General features: G+C 39.6%; 1 protein-coding gene across 5 annotated transcripts; it reads right to left on the bottom strand.

Moving 5' to 3' along the window:
• Nucleotides 1-967: 967 nt before the first annotated feature.
• On the bottom strand, nt 968-18,256 carry LOC126396326 (interleukin-18 receptor 1-like). 5 transcript variants are annotated; one of them, XM_050054323.1, is made up of 10 exons: nt 18,121-18,256; nt 14,898-15,150; nt 13,892-14,075; nt 13,646-13,790; nt 13,492-13,554; nt 4,906-5,041; nt 4,631-4,776; nt 3,886-4,029; nt 1,862-2,014; nt 968-1,770 (listed from the first exon to the last, which is right to left on the bottom strand). In XM_050054323.1, exons 1-10 carry the CDS (start codon nt 18,170-18,172, stop codon nt 1,424-1,426), a joined length of 1,623 nt encoding a protein of 540 aa, XP_049910280.1. In that variant the 5' UTR covers nt 18,173-18,256; the 3' UTR covers nt 968-1,423. The 5 variants fall into 5 exon arrangements, with proteins under 5 accessions (XP_049910280.1, XP_049910288.1, XP_049910264.1 ...); XM_050054331.1 differs by lacking the exons at nt 13,492-13,554; nt 13,646-13,790 and adding exons at nt 5,149-5,211; nt 5,564-5,708; XM_050054307.1 differs by lacking the exons at nt 13,492-13,554; nt 13,646-13,790; nt 13,892-14,075 and adding exons at nt 5,149-5,211; nt 5,564-5,708; nt 5,810-5,996.
• Nucleotides 18,257-18,485: the final 229 nt, after the last annotated feature.

Here is an 18,485-nt window from a genome sequence, read left to right as displayed (position 1 = left end):
TGATATTCAGATGAGAATACTAAAGTGAAACACAAATACAGTTTTAAAGTCTAAATTAAGAGACTGAACGCATGGTGCACATGCTTGCTGCTTTAAGCTGTGGTTAATTTTCTGGGGCGTACCTGTACTTTCACTGACCTAGATTCTAATCTCAGCATACAATCTGGCCTACATCTCCTTCTCTGCTGTAACAGGTCTCTCTTCCTTTGCTTCTAATGAAGTAAAAATTTTACTGAGCTCTTACTGGTCGCTGCTATGTTTGTTTGAACTGTTTTTACTGGTGATATCTCAATAAGATTCTTTGAGTTCAAAAGAAATGTTTGAGAGTGACTAGCTTTGCTTAAAATGCAAATCATCTGTTTCTCTCTTCAGAAGACTTGCATATTCAATACAATACAATACACTATGTGCATCTCACTCAAAACTTTCACTGAAATACAGAGGACCGTATCTTTGGAACAACCTACTTCTATCTCTACATCATCATCTACATTATCGTTATTCCAGAAACATCTGAAAAGGACTCTTATTTGCAAAGACTATTTTTTGATTTATTTGTAATGCATTTCAGCTTGTAAACACATTTTTTTGTAAATTGTACAGCTTTTACAGTTACCTCTCAGTCTGGAACTCTTGTTCATTATACAGTCTTTGCTTTATGTATGATTGTTGTTATTTAATAGGGGAGGTATCTTCGTAAGTCATTTAGGCTTCTCACAATGTCACAATGTTTTAACTTTTAATTTCTTTTCTCCTGTCTTTTTATTGTTAAACTGTGCAATATCTATACTTCTATACTATACTACTACAATAATGTAAAATCAGCCAGTCTGTCTCTTTGCATCGCACAGTATGGTTACAGACTCAGCCATATAGTATGTGTATTATTGTGCTGAAAGTACAGTTAGTAAAGACAAAACAAAAAGTCTGGTCATAATTCTCAGTAGATTTTAATATTAAAGAAATATTAATGAATGTAGGTGTAAAATACAATTTATTTTTGAAATACAGTTCAGACATGCTTTAGGGCATCACAGAAACACATTTTATGGTACAGTACATGCAGTGATAGAGGAAATGAACGAGGATGAAGAGCAGCATGACAGTGACAGTACATATATTTAAATAATTGTATGTTAATGTTTCCCATAGAATACTTGCATAAACACAGCGGCATAGCAGGAAACGTATTAAAATAAAGTCAGTAAATCCAGTGAATTCAGTTTTTATGTATACATTTTAATTCTTTAATTCTGCACTTTGTATTTGTGGAAGTTGTTTACAGTTTACACATTTAAACTCTGATTGTCGATCTTCTCACACAAATAAAATTGGGAAAAATCTATCGTCTTCAGTCATATACTGAAAATAGATATAAGCTATGAATTCTGACATGGCTCAACACTTTAAACTAGTTAACATCCTAGATCGTTTGAGTTGAAAGCCTTATTTGTGGTGCATGCTGCTGTGGGGCAGGTAGGTAATAACGTAGCTGCTTCCAGAAGGAGGAGGAGGACCGCATGGAGCTTTTGCCTTTCCATGTGACACAGTCTCCAGCTTCGCTAAGAAGCTTTAAGGCCTCTGGTAACGAACCAGATTTCTGCACTTCTGTTGCCTCAGTTTTGATGAAAACCAAGCGAGTCTGCCGCTCCACAAGGGCTGCATGGATTGCACTCAGCAGGCCAGAGCCTGGACCGAGATCTGGAGAGGTGGGAATCAAAACCATGGTGCGACTCTGCTCTATACTGTCCAGCACTGCCTCCGCTACAGCTGCAACCAACCAGAGTTCAGATTTAATATTATTTATATTCCTTAGGATTTTAAGGTAGATTTTTATTTTAAGTATGTCTGAAATACATACCTTTCCCTGGCAAGACGTCACGATCATAAAGGCAGAGACGGTAACCAAACTCTTCCTCCAAAACGCTTTCCAGCCATCTTCTGTCATGAGCATTTAGTCCTGCATCTGTGTCGCTCTTGTAACACATCAAAAAGGCGTCATAGCTCTTTCCATCTAAGCAGACAACAAAAAACAACAGATTTGTCACTGCTATGTCCTTCCTGAAAGAAGAGCCAGGTCTCACTCCGAAGTCGTCGAAATCTGTCGCTTGGGCAGTGACTTGTGGCATCAGAAACCAATGAAAAAAGCTGTCCTTTAACATCAGCATATATGTGGCCAGTTGCCGTTATAGTTTAACAGCGCCCAACAGTGTCAGGAGGAAACGCGGCGGGACAAGGACGAAAGTTAAGGCCACAAAAGTCCGAGTGGGGTAGGCAGATGGGTCCAATAAACACTGACTTTCACCCGAGAGAGCTGTGTTCGCGTCCTGTAAGATTCTAAAGCCAAACCCTGTTCTTTCAACCACGCAAAATCAATTTACAGTGTTGTACCAATGTACAGAGACTGTACGAAAATGTAAAATTTCCTTTAAAAAAAAGGAAGTGTATTTTGAAAGAAGACAGGCAGAACTTGACACGGTGTCCCAGAACGACAACGACAACAACCAATGCACCCAGGGTACCTTGCACGTCGTTTGTGGATGTGGAAGATCCATGACCAAAAAGTCAATATGTCACAACGTCGGAGTGAGAATGTGTTGAAAAGAAAACTTACGTTCAGTTACTCACTGTGTTATGTTGAATTCATGAGGAAAACTTTGTTTTTCTCACATGCCTCCACTGTGAACAGAGAATCCAAAAAAGGTGACCATTCTTCATGAACCGACGTAAATGGGGATCACATTAAACAACAGCAAAACTATATCAAAACATTCTTTTAGAAACTTTCACACAACTCCTGCAGTATAATCCAAGTCTAATTTATCCAGTCGTATGCTCAGTTCTTCCCAAACACATGCATTTTTGCTAAAATAGTATGGCTGATCACACTTCTGCCCACAAGTGCTACACTCTGAGCAAGTCTGTGCATGCCTGTGTGCATGAGCTCCGCATGAGCAGAGTTAAGGGCGCTGACATACTAAACTGAGGGTTAATGTGCTAACTGGCTAACTAGCGTCTTGAATCCGTCATACCGGTCCTCTGGTTTCTCTTTTTGAACGGCGTATACAGACGACTGCTGCCTGTTGGTATGGAGAGTATGTCCTCTCACGCAGACGCAGAACATACGTGCTAGTTGGCTATTGGCTGTGGTCTTTGAGGCGTGCTCAAGCACAACTTTTAGGCTAAGACACAGGCGATGTGAGGTGAACAATCAGCCTTCATCGCCACTAGTTCTTTGATGTCAGTTCTGGTGTGTCTGGGCCTTAAAATGCACACATGTGCCCAGACATGCTACTTGTCCATGCATGACACCAATACTGGCATGTTTTAAAACCGTGATGCCATCCATCCATTTTCTAACCGCTTATCCTCTTAAGGAGCCCCGGGCGGGTTGGAGCCTATCCCAGCTGGCATTGGGTGAGAAGCGGAGTACACCCTGGACAGGTCACCAGACTATCACAGGGCTGACACATAGACACAGACAACCATTCACACTCACATTCACACCTAGTCACCAATTAATCTACATGTCACGGACATTAGGAAGTACCCGGAGAGAACCCACGCTGACACGGGGAGAACATACAAACTCCACACAGAAGGGTTCCCCTACCCTTGGTTTGCACCAGGAACCTCTAGCTGTGAGGCAACAATGCTATCCACTGCACCACCATGCCGCCTAGTTTTGTAGTTGTTGACTTCAGCTCATTATGAATGTTTGCCTTTTTTGGATTCTCCGTTTACTGTAGAGGCATGAGAGAAAAACATTTTCCTTCCTGAATTTGAGGTAACACACGGTAAGTAATTGATACACAAATGGTTATTCTTCGGGTGGAGCCTTACCTTGAACACAAGTTGTTAGTAAACCAAAAACATGATTCCCACCTGAGGTGCTGCTATGGCAGCCAAGAGTGTCTCTTAGGAACAGAGTGATGTCGATTTTGAACCTCACGTAGATAAGTACTGTCAAAACCATCACCACCGTAATGCTGGAAAAGGCAACAGCCAGGGACACATAAGAAGGGCGAGCTGTAGAAAATGTAGGGAGAGAATAAATGTATTACTAATTAAAACACTCATAACAGACTTAAAAATGACGACATTCCAATTCATGAACCCAAAAATGATAAAAATGATAGTTGTCCAAAAATGATTAACTGCAGCCCCACTCAAAAATCTATCCATCCATCCAACATACGCTTTTGAGTCAAGGCAATGGTGACGTTTGTGTGTCCAGATGCAGTTTCAAGTTTACATGTGTTTTTGTTTTTTAAATAGATCCTCCTCTATCACTTTTTTGACGACTAAACAACTGTTACAACAATCGCAACCCCGACACAGAGAATGCTGAGAGCCAGGGAGAAGAAGGAAGGAGATGCTGCAGGCGTATAAAGGACAAGTAACTAAATTTAATTTATTTAAAGTAGCAGACAGCAGATGAAACTTCCTCATCATTTAAATGTGTGTTAATTGGAGATGTGATTATCAAGTACAATTAAGTGCATCCTGGGATCATCAGTTGAACTGGTTGGAGCTTTAGTATAGTAAATAGTACACAGCACCTCTGGAAAAATGCATATACAATAGCAGCAAAGCTAAAACCGAAGCTCTACCAATATATCTTACATACGTTTTTGGGCCAAAGTGATGGTGACAGAGCTTGAGTGTCCAGACACAGATGCAAGTTTACAGGTGTAATTTTTTGATAAATCCTCCTCTGACACTTTTTTGAAGACGAGAGATGCTGTCATCTTTATTTCTCCAGCATTCTTTTCCCTGTAAAGAAAAGGAAAGGAAAAAGAAAAGTCCAGAAAGACGACTGTTAGCTATAATGTGCATGTGTGTAAATGTGGCTGCGTTTAACATTTGCACTTCCAAACTTTTTTTCTCATACAAAATCTTTACCGTGTTATATTGTAGAAAACTGGAAAGCTGTTGTTTTTCTTTACAAATGACTCCCCGTACCGCCCCCCGCTGTACCAGAACATGTCATCAAAGTCTGAATACATGACACCTTCACAATCAATCACCTTTGTTGAGCCTAGAAACACAGGGGCTTACATGAGATCTACAGAGTGTAATTCAGAAAGACAGTAAATGCTTGTATGTAAATCTTAGTGTGTGTGTTGACGCTTCATTGAAGCTCACCCAAATCTACAGTAAAGTTATCACCCTTGTTTGGTTTAGTGATGCTCGGATATTTCGCTTTTTCTGTGCAAAAAAAGGAGAAAACATTTTATATCTTTTTTCAACACATGAATACAAATACAAAATGTGCGCTTTCTCACCCTTTGGTTTGACATCAAGCACCACAGTAAAGGTCCTGTTATATATTTGAGCATTATATAGGTATATATATAGCTGTGTGTATACACGTGAATGCATCTACAAAATAGGACATATAACTCACCTAAATCTACATGAAAGACATCACCACCGAGTGGTGAAAGTATTACTGGCATTCCAGATTTTTTGTGCCACAAAAACAGGAAACATGTAACACAAATAAACATATTAAAGTCTGTGAACATCAACATGAATAGAAAGAAGTGCTCTTTCTCACCCTTTGGTTTGACGTCAAGCAGCACAGTAAAGGTCCTGTTATATATTTGAGCATTATACAGGTAAGATCTGGTGCAGGTGTAGGCACCCTGGTCTTTCTCTTCCACACGTGAGAAGTAACCATCTATTGGCAATGACTCGCCCACCTACAAGATGAAACATAAAGCTTAGCTTTAAAGCACGAAATTGAGCATGATGCAGTTCCTTATTTCTCAATCAAATCTTATTCTCACTCATAGTTACATACCTTGCGCCATATTATGCCGTTGCTGGTAATATTTAGAATACCTTCAGCAGGGACATTAACATCACAATATGCGCACAATGTGCAGGCCTCTTGTGCGTAACAGGTTTGAAGGTACTGGCTCATCTCCTCACCCTCTCTCTGTGTTGTGTAAACTGTCAGCCTGAACCAGGACTGGCTGCCGGCGTCCCTGTCATGTCATCAAAGAAGAAGTTAATATAAAGGTTTCACATTCAGATTTTAAACATTCTGCAGTGGCTCTTCATGTGAGACAAGGTTTCATGCTGCAAAGAACAAAATCACACCAGAAGTGCCTGGATGGAGAGACAAATCTGAGAATAAGAGCTCCTTTAAATCATGCCATTGCTCTAGGGATGGCACTGTCTGCTAGTCCATCTCCTTGGTAGAGACAAACTGGATGGATTGCTGAGAAAAGAAATGTTGCACAGACATTCAGCGTTCCCAGAAAGTCAGGATTCATCCTGAATGACTCTGGTGATTCTCTGACTTTTAATCTTGTGGTTTTGAGTGAAATGTCTTTGGGAGTGGAAACTTCTAGATGGACTGCCAAAGATAATTTTTTGGGCTTCTTGCCTTTAATGGACAGGATAGTGTGTGAAATGGGGGAGAGAGAGAGAGTGGGGGGACAACATGCAGCAAAGGGTTGCAAGCTGGAGTCGAACTTGCGACCGCTGCAGCGAGGCATCACCTCTATACATGGGGCGCAGGCACTATCCACTACGCTACTATTAGAAATTACTAATGTAAAACCTTATTCATCAGTGATCCTAACCAAAATAATCCCTCTGGAGTAAATCCTGTTTACATGCCCGAACTATTTATGGCCCTTTTAGTCTTGGTCAATGTCAGTCTCAGGAATAAAAACAGTTTAGATGTGGTTTCATGGAATTTTGCCGCCTTGTAATAGAGGAATGTTGTTTATCGTTTGTTGGACTTTACCCCTGAGAGCACGAGTAGTTCCCCTGATGCTTTATAGAAGCACTGAGAATCACGAGACTCCTCCCATGAACCAACAGGCCTGTCTGCGTCTGCTCAGCTGATGGCATGGCGGTCAAATTCATCTCCTGGGTGGTGTAACTTCTCCAGATCACTTCAGCATGATTATTCCTCCTGTCACTGCGGCAGTACAGCGCCACCATCTCACCTGCCTTGACATTTACGTCTCTGGGTCTCTGACAACACACACCTGTGAACAAGTGTTGTAAATTTGAGTGTATATTGTAAAATTGACATGAACTTGTTTGTGGATATCATTACTGTCTGCTCTGGTAACACCTCATACTGAATCATTGGTTAAACAGCATGTGCTTGGCTGCTGTAAAGTGTTGAAAGTGAGTGTTCTTAACCACATCCTTATTTTTTGGTATCTTGTGATTTCAGTTTGATGGAAAATTAGTCATTTGTGGGAGTCAGCACGAGTCCAGTGCATTAAGATAGACAGATATGTTCTGATGCATTTAAAATTTTAATTATGTAATATTTGCATGATGCTTAATATCTATGATTTGATCTAAATTTACACAAGTACTCTACTCAAGTACAATTTTGAGGTACTTTTTCTGAGCATTTCCCTTTTCTGCTACTTTAAACTTCAGAGGCAAATCTTGTACTTTTTCCTCCACTAGATTTATTTGATGACTTTAGTAACTGGTCATTTTGCAGATTCACATTAATAACGACAGAATATAATCACAAAATAAATTATGATGTATTACTATGTGTTAAGATAAGACTTTATTGTTTCCTGTAGGACAGAATTCACAAGCTACCCAGCAGTATATAAAGTAAAATAAGCTCTGTCGGTCTATCTATCTATCTGTCTGTCTGTCCAATGAACCCAAATGACACGTAACACTGAATGTTTACCTCTTCTCTTACCTGTTAGTGATGCAAAGAAGAAACACAGAGGGAGCAGAAGCACTTTCACCATCATGACAGCCTGCAGCTTTGCACACCAAACATTCAAGAGTGTCGTCAAAATCTCACTGTGGTCACGCAGCCTTCACAAGCAGTTCTGCTGAGTTGAACCCTTCCCCAGTCATGTTAAACCACAATGATGAAAAGTGAAACTCAAGGAAGAGTGTCACATTAATTGTCACCGTAGTGCCAACACATGCATTTCAAACCGACAACACAGAAGACCGCTATGTCAGCAAAGTTTCAAGATGGACACCCAAAGTTAGTGTCACCAATTCACTATCTGACTAAATGTCTTCCCTTTTGTTCCTGAGTTATGGCGTTGAATAATGTCCAGAAAAGTGATTTTTCAGAACATTAGGATGTCACAGTAAAGTTGACCTTTTGGACATAAAATGTCATTACTTTATCATATTGGACATTTGTGTGATATTTTGTCATGACTAGTGTATAAATTCTAGAGTTATGGCCAAAACCACGTTTGTGAGGTCACAGTGGCCTCTGACCTTTGACTGCTAACCACAAAAAGTCAAATCAGTTCATCATTAAGTCAACAAATTCTTTCAAGGGGCTCCTGAGACATTGCATTCACAAGAATGAGACGGGCGTATGGACAACCTGAAAACATAATGCTTGAGTCCACGACTGTTGCCGGTACATTGACTTAAACATGCTCTTTGGGTAAACTTGTAACAACCAAAAGACAAACTGGACACAGCTTCATTTTACAGTAAGGTGTGACAAGGCAAAACCTCAAAGCTTTAAAGTAGTCCGGGAATATAGTGTTGCACTTCCATAAAGTCAGGGGACTCACAAGAGCCAAATAGCGGCAGAGATATCTTTAATGGTACATGGCAACGAAACTGCGCTTTCTCCCAGCCCCAAGGTGCCATCATACACTTACAAACCCTGCTGGTGCCCAGAGTCAGGACTAAACATGGGGAATCAGGATTCCAGTTTTATGCAGCTAAAATCTGGAACAGTCTTTCTGAAGATGTGAGACAGCCCTCTACTCTGACAATGTTCAAATCTAGGCTCAAAACAGCTCTATTTCACTGTGCATATGACTGAAAGGATCTTATCTGCACTCTTCTCTTTTAAAGTTCATTTTATAATGATTATTTATGTTTTTATTTTGTATTGTGATTTTAATGCATTTTCTTGTTCTGTAAAGCACTTTGAATTACTTTGTGTACGAATTGTGCTCTACAAATAAACTTGCCTTGCCTTACAAATATAGAAATATAAAGATAAAAAACATATCCATATCGCACATACAAGTATCGAAATACAAAGATAAAAAGTTAAAAAAATAAATACACATCACATATATATACATACATGTGTACATATATACATATACAGATAAATTAAAGCACATGTAGAAAAAACAAATGCAAAAAGACATTGGATTTTACACGCTTCCCACAATGCAACTGAGAGAATCTTTTCACTGACTAAATCACTGAGGGTTATCTTTAGAGACTTGACGAAGCTTCTCCACAGCCACTAACTGCTTTCACAGACTGAGTGGTACTCTGCATGACCTTTATGCGGGAAATTAGTTAGGTTTCCATTTCCGTTTGGCGGCTCACATTTCCACTCAGTACTCGCAGCGGGTGAGAGTGGGGTCGGCTGGGACACTTTTATATCGACACATAATAACTTTCCATTACACACAGACTACTTGGACAGTAAAAAAAATGATATGATCCCTGAACAGAACTACACATGTCTGCTAACAATTTATCAAGTGCTGCTATCAAGTTTTTTCGAGGGTAACCGAAATGTGAAAAGGCACAGTTTTGTTCAAGAAGAATTAATCATTTCTTTCTAAATACATTATACATGCTAGAAAATACTGTGTCTGTGAACAGTGTCAATTTGCATTGTGGAGTTCCTGTGCCCAGGATTTTCTGGGCAGGCCTGAAATCTTATGATGCACAGACACCATCCTATCATAACCCCACCTCTACTATATAGAATTATGCTACTACTAACGGATCAGAGTCATTTAGCTCACCCCATGTGTGAAACGGCCCACTCAATAAATTTCAAGTTAAAATTGCAGAGAAGTCATTAACTCTACTTTTTCAATTAAATGCACTACTATTACTATTTGTCCAAATAAACTAACTCTGATTTTCCGACAGAGGTAAATGGGAAGCCAGTGAGCTTGGTATGCTCGCAGCACCTTTCAGTGCATAAGAAATATTGTATTTAGCACCACTATCAAACTCATGACAGCAAAAATGCAACAACTTGCAAGGACAACTAAGAGAAAAGATAAATTTAATTGTCAGCAGGTTTGAGGAAACAAGTTTGGTTTTAGTTTTAGTTGAGAGATCGGCATTGCAGCTGTGAAAGCTAGCTAGCTACCTTATTGCCGATGAAACAGCATCAAAGTGGCACTCTGAGGGTGAGTTTGCTGAAAAACAGATATATTATTGAAATGGCACTTATTTTTCTGTCATCTTTTAGGTTTTAACTCAGGCTGTTCATCATTGATTTTGTTTATGGATTATTTATTTATTGTCAATGTTTTCAGGGTGTAAGCTGCCTGTAATGTTACTTCATTACACTAAAAGAGAGGTACATATTTAAAGGCTTTGTTATGTAGAGATTATTATGCAATGGTTTTACTGGTCCGGCCCATGTGAGATCAAATTGCGCTGTATGTGGCCCATGAACTAAAATGAGTTTGACACCCCTGGTCTAATACATACATGAATAAATAACTGTTAAATGCCACAATCATATAACCCCAGGCAAAATGACCATCACCGACGTACCTTTAGACAGTTACTGCTCACTGCTGTAGGTGTGTGCTCTGAGTTAATGTTAGCTGCCGTGAGCTGCTGAACGAGAGTCTGTCGCTTTGGAGTGGCTCTTGCTCTTCAAGAGCGTCTCAGCAGAGAATACTACTGATTATTTCACAATTTTGAAACCTAATTTTATTTACTTGCCATTTATTTTAATCACTCAACTTTGGCTGGGTGGTTATGCTTTTTTTTTTGTGGAGTGACAAACTCAGAACACATATTTTGCTTTACCCAAACTTGTGAATGTACAAGGAGTGCATTTTCCCAGAATTCCACCTCCCTGGGATGGTTGAGGCACCTTGTTCTGAGCTAAAAAAAAAAATAATAATAAAAAATTAAAAAAAAAACATGAAACAAATTCTGAAAATGATGTAAAATGATCATTTTTAATGAATAAATATATAAATAAATAAGAGATAAAGATACTTGCCCTATCCACATTCAAAATATGTCTAGGGGTTGAAATATAAGCTTATATGAGGTCAAGTCAAAATGTGTGCCGTGAAAAGAAGCTTTTCCCTCAATGAGATGTGTCCAACCATCAAGAGCTCATGATCAGATGGAATATTTGCAGTGCTGGAGCTCACCAGGAGGGGGCACCACTACACTAGGGCATTATATTCTTATGACATATGGAGTGGCAGGCGAAAAAAGTTACAGAGGTGAAAGGATGGAGAACATATGAGAAGGAAAACAGTGAGGTAGAGGATCTTAAAAAACAGTGTTAAGGTAAATTATAAATCCCAACAAAACCTTCAAATATGTAAACATTAAAAAATTATTTCTTTAAAAATATATTTCTGTTATATAAAGCATAGTATGACAGCAGTGAGTCATCTTCCAGTGTGAGCTAAATATATATGTATTATACTAAAATATTGACACGATATTTTAATTGTGACTCAGGCTTGGATCAAGTGGGTCTGATGCTCCACAAAGGCTGCATGGGTGGTGTGCAGTAGGCCAGATCTTGGACCCGGATAGCTTCACAATAACAACAACTGCTACAATGATCACCATCACCACCACGACACAGAGAATGCTGAGAGCCAGGGAGAAAGAGGAAGGAGGTGCTGTAGGCGTATAAAGGACAAATAACTCTTAAAATGTATTTAAAGTAGCAGACAGCAGATGAAACTTCCTCATAATTTAAATGTGTGTTAATTGGAGATGTGATTATCAAGTACAGTTCAGTTGAACTGGTTCAAGCTTTAGTATCATAAATCGTACACAACACCTCTGGAATAATACATATACAATAGCAATTCCATACATCTTACATACTTTTTTGGGCCAAAGTGATGGTGACAGAGCTTGAGTGTCCAGACACAGATGCAAGTTTACAGGTGTAATTTTTTGATAAATCCTCCTCTGACACTTTATTGAAGACGAGAGATGCTGTCATCTTTATTTCTCCAGCATTCTTTTCCCTGTAAAGAAAAGGAAAGAAAAAAGAAAAATCCAGAAAGACGACTGTTAGCTATAATGTGCATGTGTGTAAATGTGGCCGTGTTTAACATTTGCACTTCCAAACTTTTTTTCTCATACAAAATCTTTACCGTGTTGTATTGTAGAAAACTGGAAAGCTGTTGTTTTTCTTTACAAATGACTCTCTGTACCGCCCCCCGCTGTACCAGAACATGTCATCAAAGTCTGAATACATGACACCTTCACAATCAATCACCTTTGTTGAGCCTAGAAAAAGCAGAGTTAACGCAGTTTATATTTTTTTAAGCTATAGTCTGTGAGGAGTGGCAGCAGTACAAAAATTGAATGATACAAATGGAGGTTATTATGTAATTTAATTAATTCATACCCTATTTGATTAAAACAGCTGTGATATGATAAAAACAGAGCCATGTTTAATCATTTTCCCCATCTGTCATTCATCATTCACAACCATGGCTGCATTACTGAACAGAACTACCGGGCACAGGCCCAGAGGCCCAAGGTGTCCCCTGGCCTTCACTAGCAAAATGTTATGCACATTAACAAGTCCAAATCTGAAGCCATGGATTGGGCCTCAGAGATAGGGTGAGGAGCTTGGACATCCACAGGGAACTCGTAGTAGAGCCGCTGCTCCTTCGCATCAAAGGGGTCAGTTGAAGTGGTTCCGGCATCTGATCCTGGGCGGCTCCCACGGGGGTGGCTCTGGGGCAGACACACTGGAGGGATTACATATATCATTTGGCCTGGGAACGCCTTGGGGTCCCCCAGGAGGAGCTGGAAAACGTTACTGGGGAGAGGGACGTCTGAGGTACCTTGCTTGGCCTGCTGCCCCCTCAACTCGGCCTTGGATAAGGGGATGAAAATGAATGGATGGATGAATGGACATTAACAAGAACCGAACGAGTCAAAACGAGCCAAAAGAGACACAACATGACTTCAAAGAGACACAAAACCAGCACAAGGAGAGGCAAACTGACCACATAGAGATGCAAAACCATTACATGATGCGTAACGACAAAGAGACCCAAACCACTACATAGTCTTTGTGTCTTGCGCCTATGTAGAAGAGGTGGTGGGGCCCTTTGCATATCTGTGCCTAGGGGCCCATTGTCTCATAACCTCAGCGGATGAGCCAGGAGCTCTGGTGAGGAAAGAAACACCGTTCGTCTGCACACACTGCAGTGACACATAGCTGGTTGAAAATCCGCAAAGTTTCCCTGTGAGAGCCAAAACCTTCAACAGTTAGTCAGTGTGTTTTCCCACTTGGATGTTGTGAATGATGAATGGTAGACAAATTAATCAAATCTCTTGATAATTTATCACTATTTTTTAACATCAATGTTTACATCTCAGTTTTTCAATTCACATGCATTTTCATAACCTACATTTTTCAAAATAATTTTTGTTACTTTCACTTGTCATAATAGCCGTGTGTATACACGTGAATGCATCTACAAAATAGGACATATAACTCACCTAAATCTACATGAAAGACATCACCACCGAGTGGTGAAAGTATTACTGGCGTTCCAGATTTTTCTGTGCCACAAAAACAGGAAACATGTAACACAAATAAACATATTAAAGTCTGTGAACATCAACATGAATAGAAAGAAGTGCTCTTTCTCACCCTTTGGTTTGACGTTAAGCAGCACAGTAAAGGTCCTGTTATATATTTGAGCATTATACAGGTAAGATCTGGTGCAGGTGTAGGCACCCTGGTCTTTCTCTTCCACACGTGAGAAGTAACCATCTATTGGCAATGACTCGCCCACCTACAAGATGAAACATAAAGCTTAGCTTTAAAGCACGAAATTGAGCATGATGCAGTTCCTTATTTCTCAATCAAATCTTATTCTCACTCATAGTTACATACCTTGCGCCATATTATGCCGTTGCTGGTAATATTTAGAATACCTTCAGCAGGGACATTAACATCAGGGCAATACAATGTGCAGGCCTCTTGTGCGTAACAGGTTTGAGGGTACTGGCTCATCTCCTCACCCTCTCTCTGTGTTGTGTAAACTGTCAGCCTGAACCAGGACTGGCTGCCGGCGTCCCTGTCATGTCATCAAAGAAGAAGTTAATATAAAGGTTTCACATTCAGATTTTAAACATTCTGCAGTGGCTCTTCATGTGAGACAAGGTTTCATGCTACAAAGAACAAAATCACACCAGAAGTGCCTGGATGGAGAGACAAATCTGAGAGTAAGAGCTCTTTTTAATCATGCCATTGCTCTAGGGATGGCACTGTCTGCTAGTCCATCTCCTTGGTAGAGACAAACTGGATGGATTGCTGAGAAAAGATGTGTTGCACAGACATTCAGCGTTCCCAGAAAGTCAGGATTCATCCTGAATGACTCTGGTGATTCTCTGACTTTTAATCTTGTGGTTTTGAGTGAAATGTCTTTGGGACTGGAAACTTCTAGATGGACTGCCATGAAATTTGGTTCAGATAATCATGCTGCTAGAGCTGCTAGTGCCGCGACAGACTCTAGTTTACTCTTTAAAGGGGAACCACATGAAGTAAGAAAGCCAGAAGCCATAGAATTAAGTCTCAAACATCTGATGTCATCAAGTATAAAGTCTGGAGCTGCTCCACAGGCAATGAATGATGAAATGAAATGGTGCTCTCAGTGCCATGTGACATCTCTCCCGGTTCACTGTCTATGGAGCAGCTCCAGCTTCATGCTGGATGACATCACAGATTTGAGTTTAAGCACTCTAGTTTGGGGATTTTGGAGAGAGTTGTTCATGTTTACTGATATTTTTGGACTGTCTTAGACCGTAGGAATAACATACAAATTTTGAAAATGGCCATAGTTCCCCTTAAATGCTCAAGCAACAAAAAGGAATGTTGTTTATCGTTTGTTGGACTTTACCCCTGAGAGCATGAGTAGTTCCCCTGATGCTTTACAGAAGCACTGAGAATGACGAGACTCCTCCCATGAACCAACAGGCCCATCTGCGTCTGCTCAGCTGATGACATGGCGGTCAAATTCATCTCCTGGGTGGTGTAACTTCTCCAGATCACTCCAGCATCGCCATGATTATTCCTCCTGTCACGGCGGCAGTACAGCGCCACCATCTCACCTGCCTTGACATTTACGTCTCTGGGTCTCTGAGGACACAAACCTGTGAACAAGTGTTGTAAATTTTAATATATTTTGCAAAATTAACATGAAATTGTTTGTGGATATTGAGAAAAAAAAGTCTGTTCATGGACATTTTACTGCTGGTTCCTGGTTCAATCCCAGGAGGGAGCCCCATGTTCTCCCCATGTCGGTATGGGTTTTCTCCAGGTACTCCGGCTTCCTCCCACAGTCCAAAGACATGCAGGTTAATTAGTGACTCTAAATTGGCCGTAGGTGTGAATGTGAGAATGAATGGTTGTCTGTCACTAAGTGTCAGCCCTGTGATAGTCTGGCAACCTGTCCAGGGTGTACCCCGCCTCTCACCTAGTGTCAGCTGGGATAGGCCGACTCGGAAAATAGCGCCACACTGGTTCCCTCGTCAAAAACCAAATGTTATTTTTCAGTTGGATTTTGGATTATTGCAGAAAATGAGCTCTGAACAAGAAAAGAACAGAATAATCTTCACAAATAAACATCACTTTTATGATTTTTGAAGCATAAATGCAATCGCAAGACTTCAATGTCGCCACCGCAACCGCCTTTTTTTAGGACATGTAGGTTTCAAAATTCACGAATGGGGTATTTGCTCACAGATTTTATGTCGTAGAACAAAACACGGCAGTCTCTTAAGCTTGTGTTAGCCGCAGACCTTATTTCAGGCATCTAACTAAACCCATTCAAAAAAATCTGCTGACTTTGAGACGAGGAAACCACGAGTGCTAAAATTCATTTTCAGGTTTTAGGAGTCATTCCTGCATCACTCTGTACCGTGAACTCATGTGACATAACTACAATACTACGTTACAAACTGACCACATCCCATTTCCCAATTCCTTATTGGTCTGATGATGAATGCTTTGTTCGTGCTATTTGACACATCTCATGATCGCATGGATATTTCACAATGTAGGATTGGTAGTTTGAATGTGCACATTATTATAACAGCTAAACTGTAACAACACTGGAAACATTTTTTATTCAGCATGTCAGCTTTTCTTATATTACGAATATTCAAATTGTTGATGACCTCTGACAATCTTTGGAAACTGAGGATCTGTTCCTTAAGATATTTTATTGCCTATTCTTTTATTATAGAGTCTTGTTCCTGTCACATTACACTGACTCTATTGTCATTCCTCTTATTATTAAATGTAAGCAAACAGGGTGTCTGCAGTGTCCACCAAATTCAATTTTCAATATTAAATTAAGACTTTTTAATATTATTTATTAAATACATGCATTTATTAAGATTGATATCATATTTTTATCAGTACTTCCCAGGACTATAGAAGAAAAATAACTAGCAATATAATAATTAACATGACTTGGGTCCAGATAAGAGTATAAGAGAATTCATTCACATTTTTGCTGAAACTGACACCCATTATGAGACGATGATCTACTGCAGTGCTGCTAAATTATAAATTCAACTGGGCCAGATTTTAAAACCAGAAAATATCAATGGGCCAGACATTTTCAACAGCAGGCAACCAATTGAAAGCTTTTTCTAGCTTATATATAGTATATATATATGTATATCTTTATATGTGACCCTCCCCAGTCAGACATCATATATATATAAAAAAGCTATCAATGCACAGAAGCATAATAAGTGGCATAAACAGTAACCAATAAAACACACTTGTTCTGGTTTATAGCCTAACCTTAGCTTTTTTATTTCTGGCGATTACATTTATGCTTCAAAAATCATAACGATGGTGTTGTGGAGATTATCTTGCTGACGAAGACGTGTAAGTATAATCAATGTTTATTTACCACAGAGCTCATTTTCTGCAATAATCCAACTGAAAAATAACATTTGTTTTTTGACAAGGGAACTAGTGCAGCGCTAATTTCCGGGTCAGCCTGCAAGAAACGTCATACAGCGCTGTATTGTTTCACAAAAGGTAAGATACACTGTTACCTGTGTACTACGGGACTCTATTAACACTGTCAGTGCTGCTCAGGTGTGAATAAATGGTGGTAAAAATCTAGATAATTATGTATGATAAATATGAAGCTGCAGTCAGGACATGGTGAGCTTAGTAGAAAGACTGGAAACAGAGGGAAACAGTGGCTCAGCTCTGTCCAAATGTTACAAAATATTTGAGTTTCTCTGGTTGCCTGGCAACTTCAAGGTGACAACAACACTTCAGGATTGATTATTAGGCCTATTATCAGTGTACATGGCCAAGAATTCATATCGCACATGACGTTGTGTTTGTTTCTGTTTTCATTATTTTTCAAGACTTTTCAAGACGCTGGTAAAAATACCATGACAACAATGTAAAACTCCTACTAAAACCTGTACAGAGGTATTAACAGCAAAAGTTAAAGTCAGTGTAATACTATTAGGCTTGCTGATACTGATGCAACAATGTGTAATAAGCATTTAACTGTTGTAGTTGGTGGAGCTGGAGCTAGTTTTAATATCCTAGCCTACTTTATATAAGGTTCAGTAGTTTAGTCAAGATGGGCAGTTTGATCCCCGGCTCTTCCAGGCATGTCAAAGGATACTGAACCCCAAATTGCTCCTGATGGCTGTTCCATTGGTGTGTGAGTGCATGTGAAAGGTTACTGAGTAGCAGGTGGACTCGGCCACCAGTGTCTGAATGTGTGTGTGAATGGGTGAATGTGACATGTAGTGCAAAAAGCACTCTGAGTGGTCGGAGCAGTCCATTTACCATTTACCAGAGTCTGAATCTAAAAAGTAACTAGTAATTACATCTGTCACATTAATGTTGAGTAAACACTACAGTATGTTCCCCTGAAATTTGGTAGTTTAAAATGGAAATACTGGAGGAAAGTATAGTTACTTATTAGCATATTCTTGCAGGACTATCAATTTAATAACAATAGATGTAGATGAGGTGATGGTTAGCCACACTTTGAAAGCTGAAATTTAACACCACATATAGTCTGAATTTACATTGATGGAAAATTAATATAATTATTATGGATCAGGTCTTACCTGTCAACAAGGTCAGCAGGAGAATCAGAAGTAAGCCTATTTTCGCCGTCATTGTGATGAATATTTTCGCTTAGGGATCCAGAAGAGTCACCAGTGTCTTCTCAGAGGCTCATCAGTCCTTTGAGTCAGAATGTTAGGTTGTGTGGCAGTAAAACAAAACAAAAAATCTTGGTGACAGTAGCTGAAAGTGAAACCAAAGCTCCGCCCATATAAACATTTCCCATTTCCCATTCATTTTACTCAAAGCAAATACATAGCATTAAAAGGATACAAATATGCCTGTGTTTCCTTTCATACAAGTGACTTTAGCAACTAAAAGCATTATGTTTTTTTATTTTAATATTTCATATGTGGTAGAGAGGAGG

The sequence above is a fragment of the Epinephelus moara genome, chromosome 1 (assembly GCF_006386435.1).
Source record: "Epinephelus moara isolate mb chromosome 1, YSFRI_EMoa_1.0, whole genome shotgun sequence".
Taxonomy (NCBI): Eukaryota; Metazoa; Chordata; class Actinopteri; order Perciformes; family Serranidae; genus Epinephelus; species Epinephelus moara.
Note: the sequence above shows the minus strand (reverse complement) of the source record. Positions and strands in the feature narration are given on the sequence as shown.

Coding starts and splice junctions, on each gene's coding strand:
- LOC126396326 (XM_050054307.1), bottom strand. CDS start 18,172: ATGACGGCGAAAATAGGCTTACTTCTGATTCTCCTGCTGACCTTGTTG. Junction 5,212..5,563: donor GCTTGACGTCAAACCAAAGG/GTGAGAAAGAGC, acceptor TTTTTTGCACAG/AAAAAGCGAAATATCCGAGC. Junction 2,015..3,885: donor CTGCCATAGCAGCACCTCAG/GTGGGAATCATG, acceptor TTGTCTGCTTAG/ATGGAAAGAGCTATGACGCC.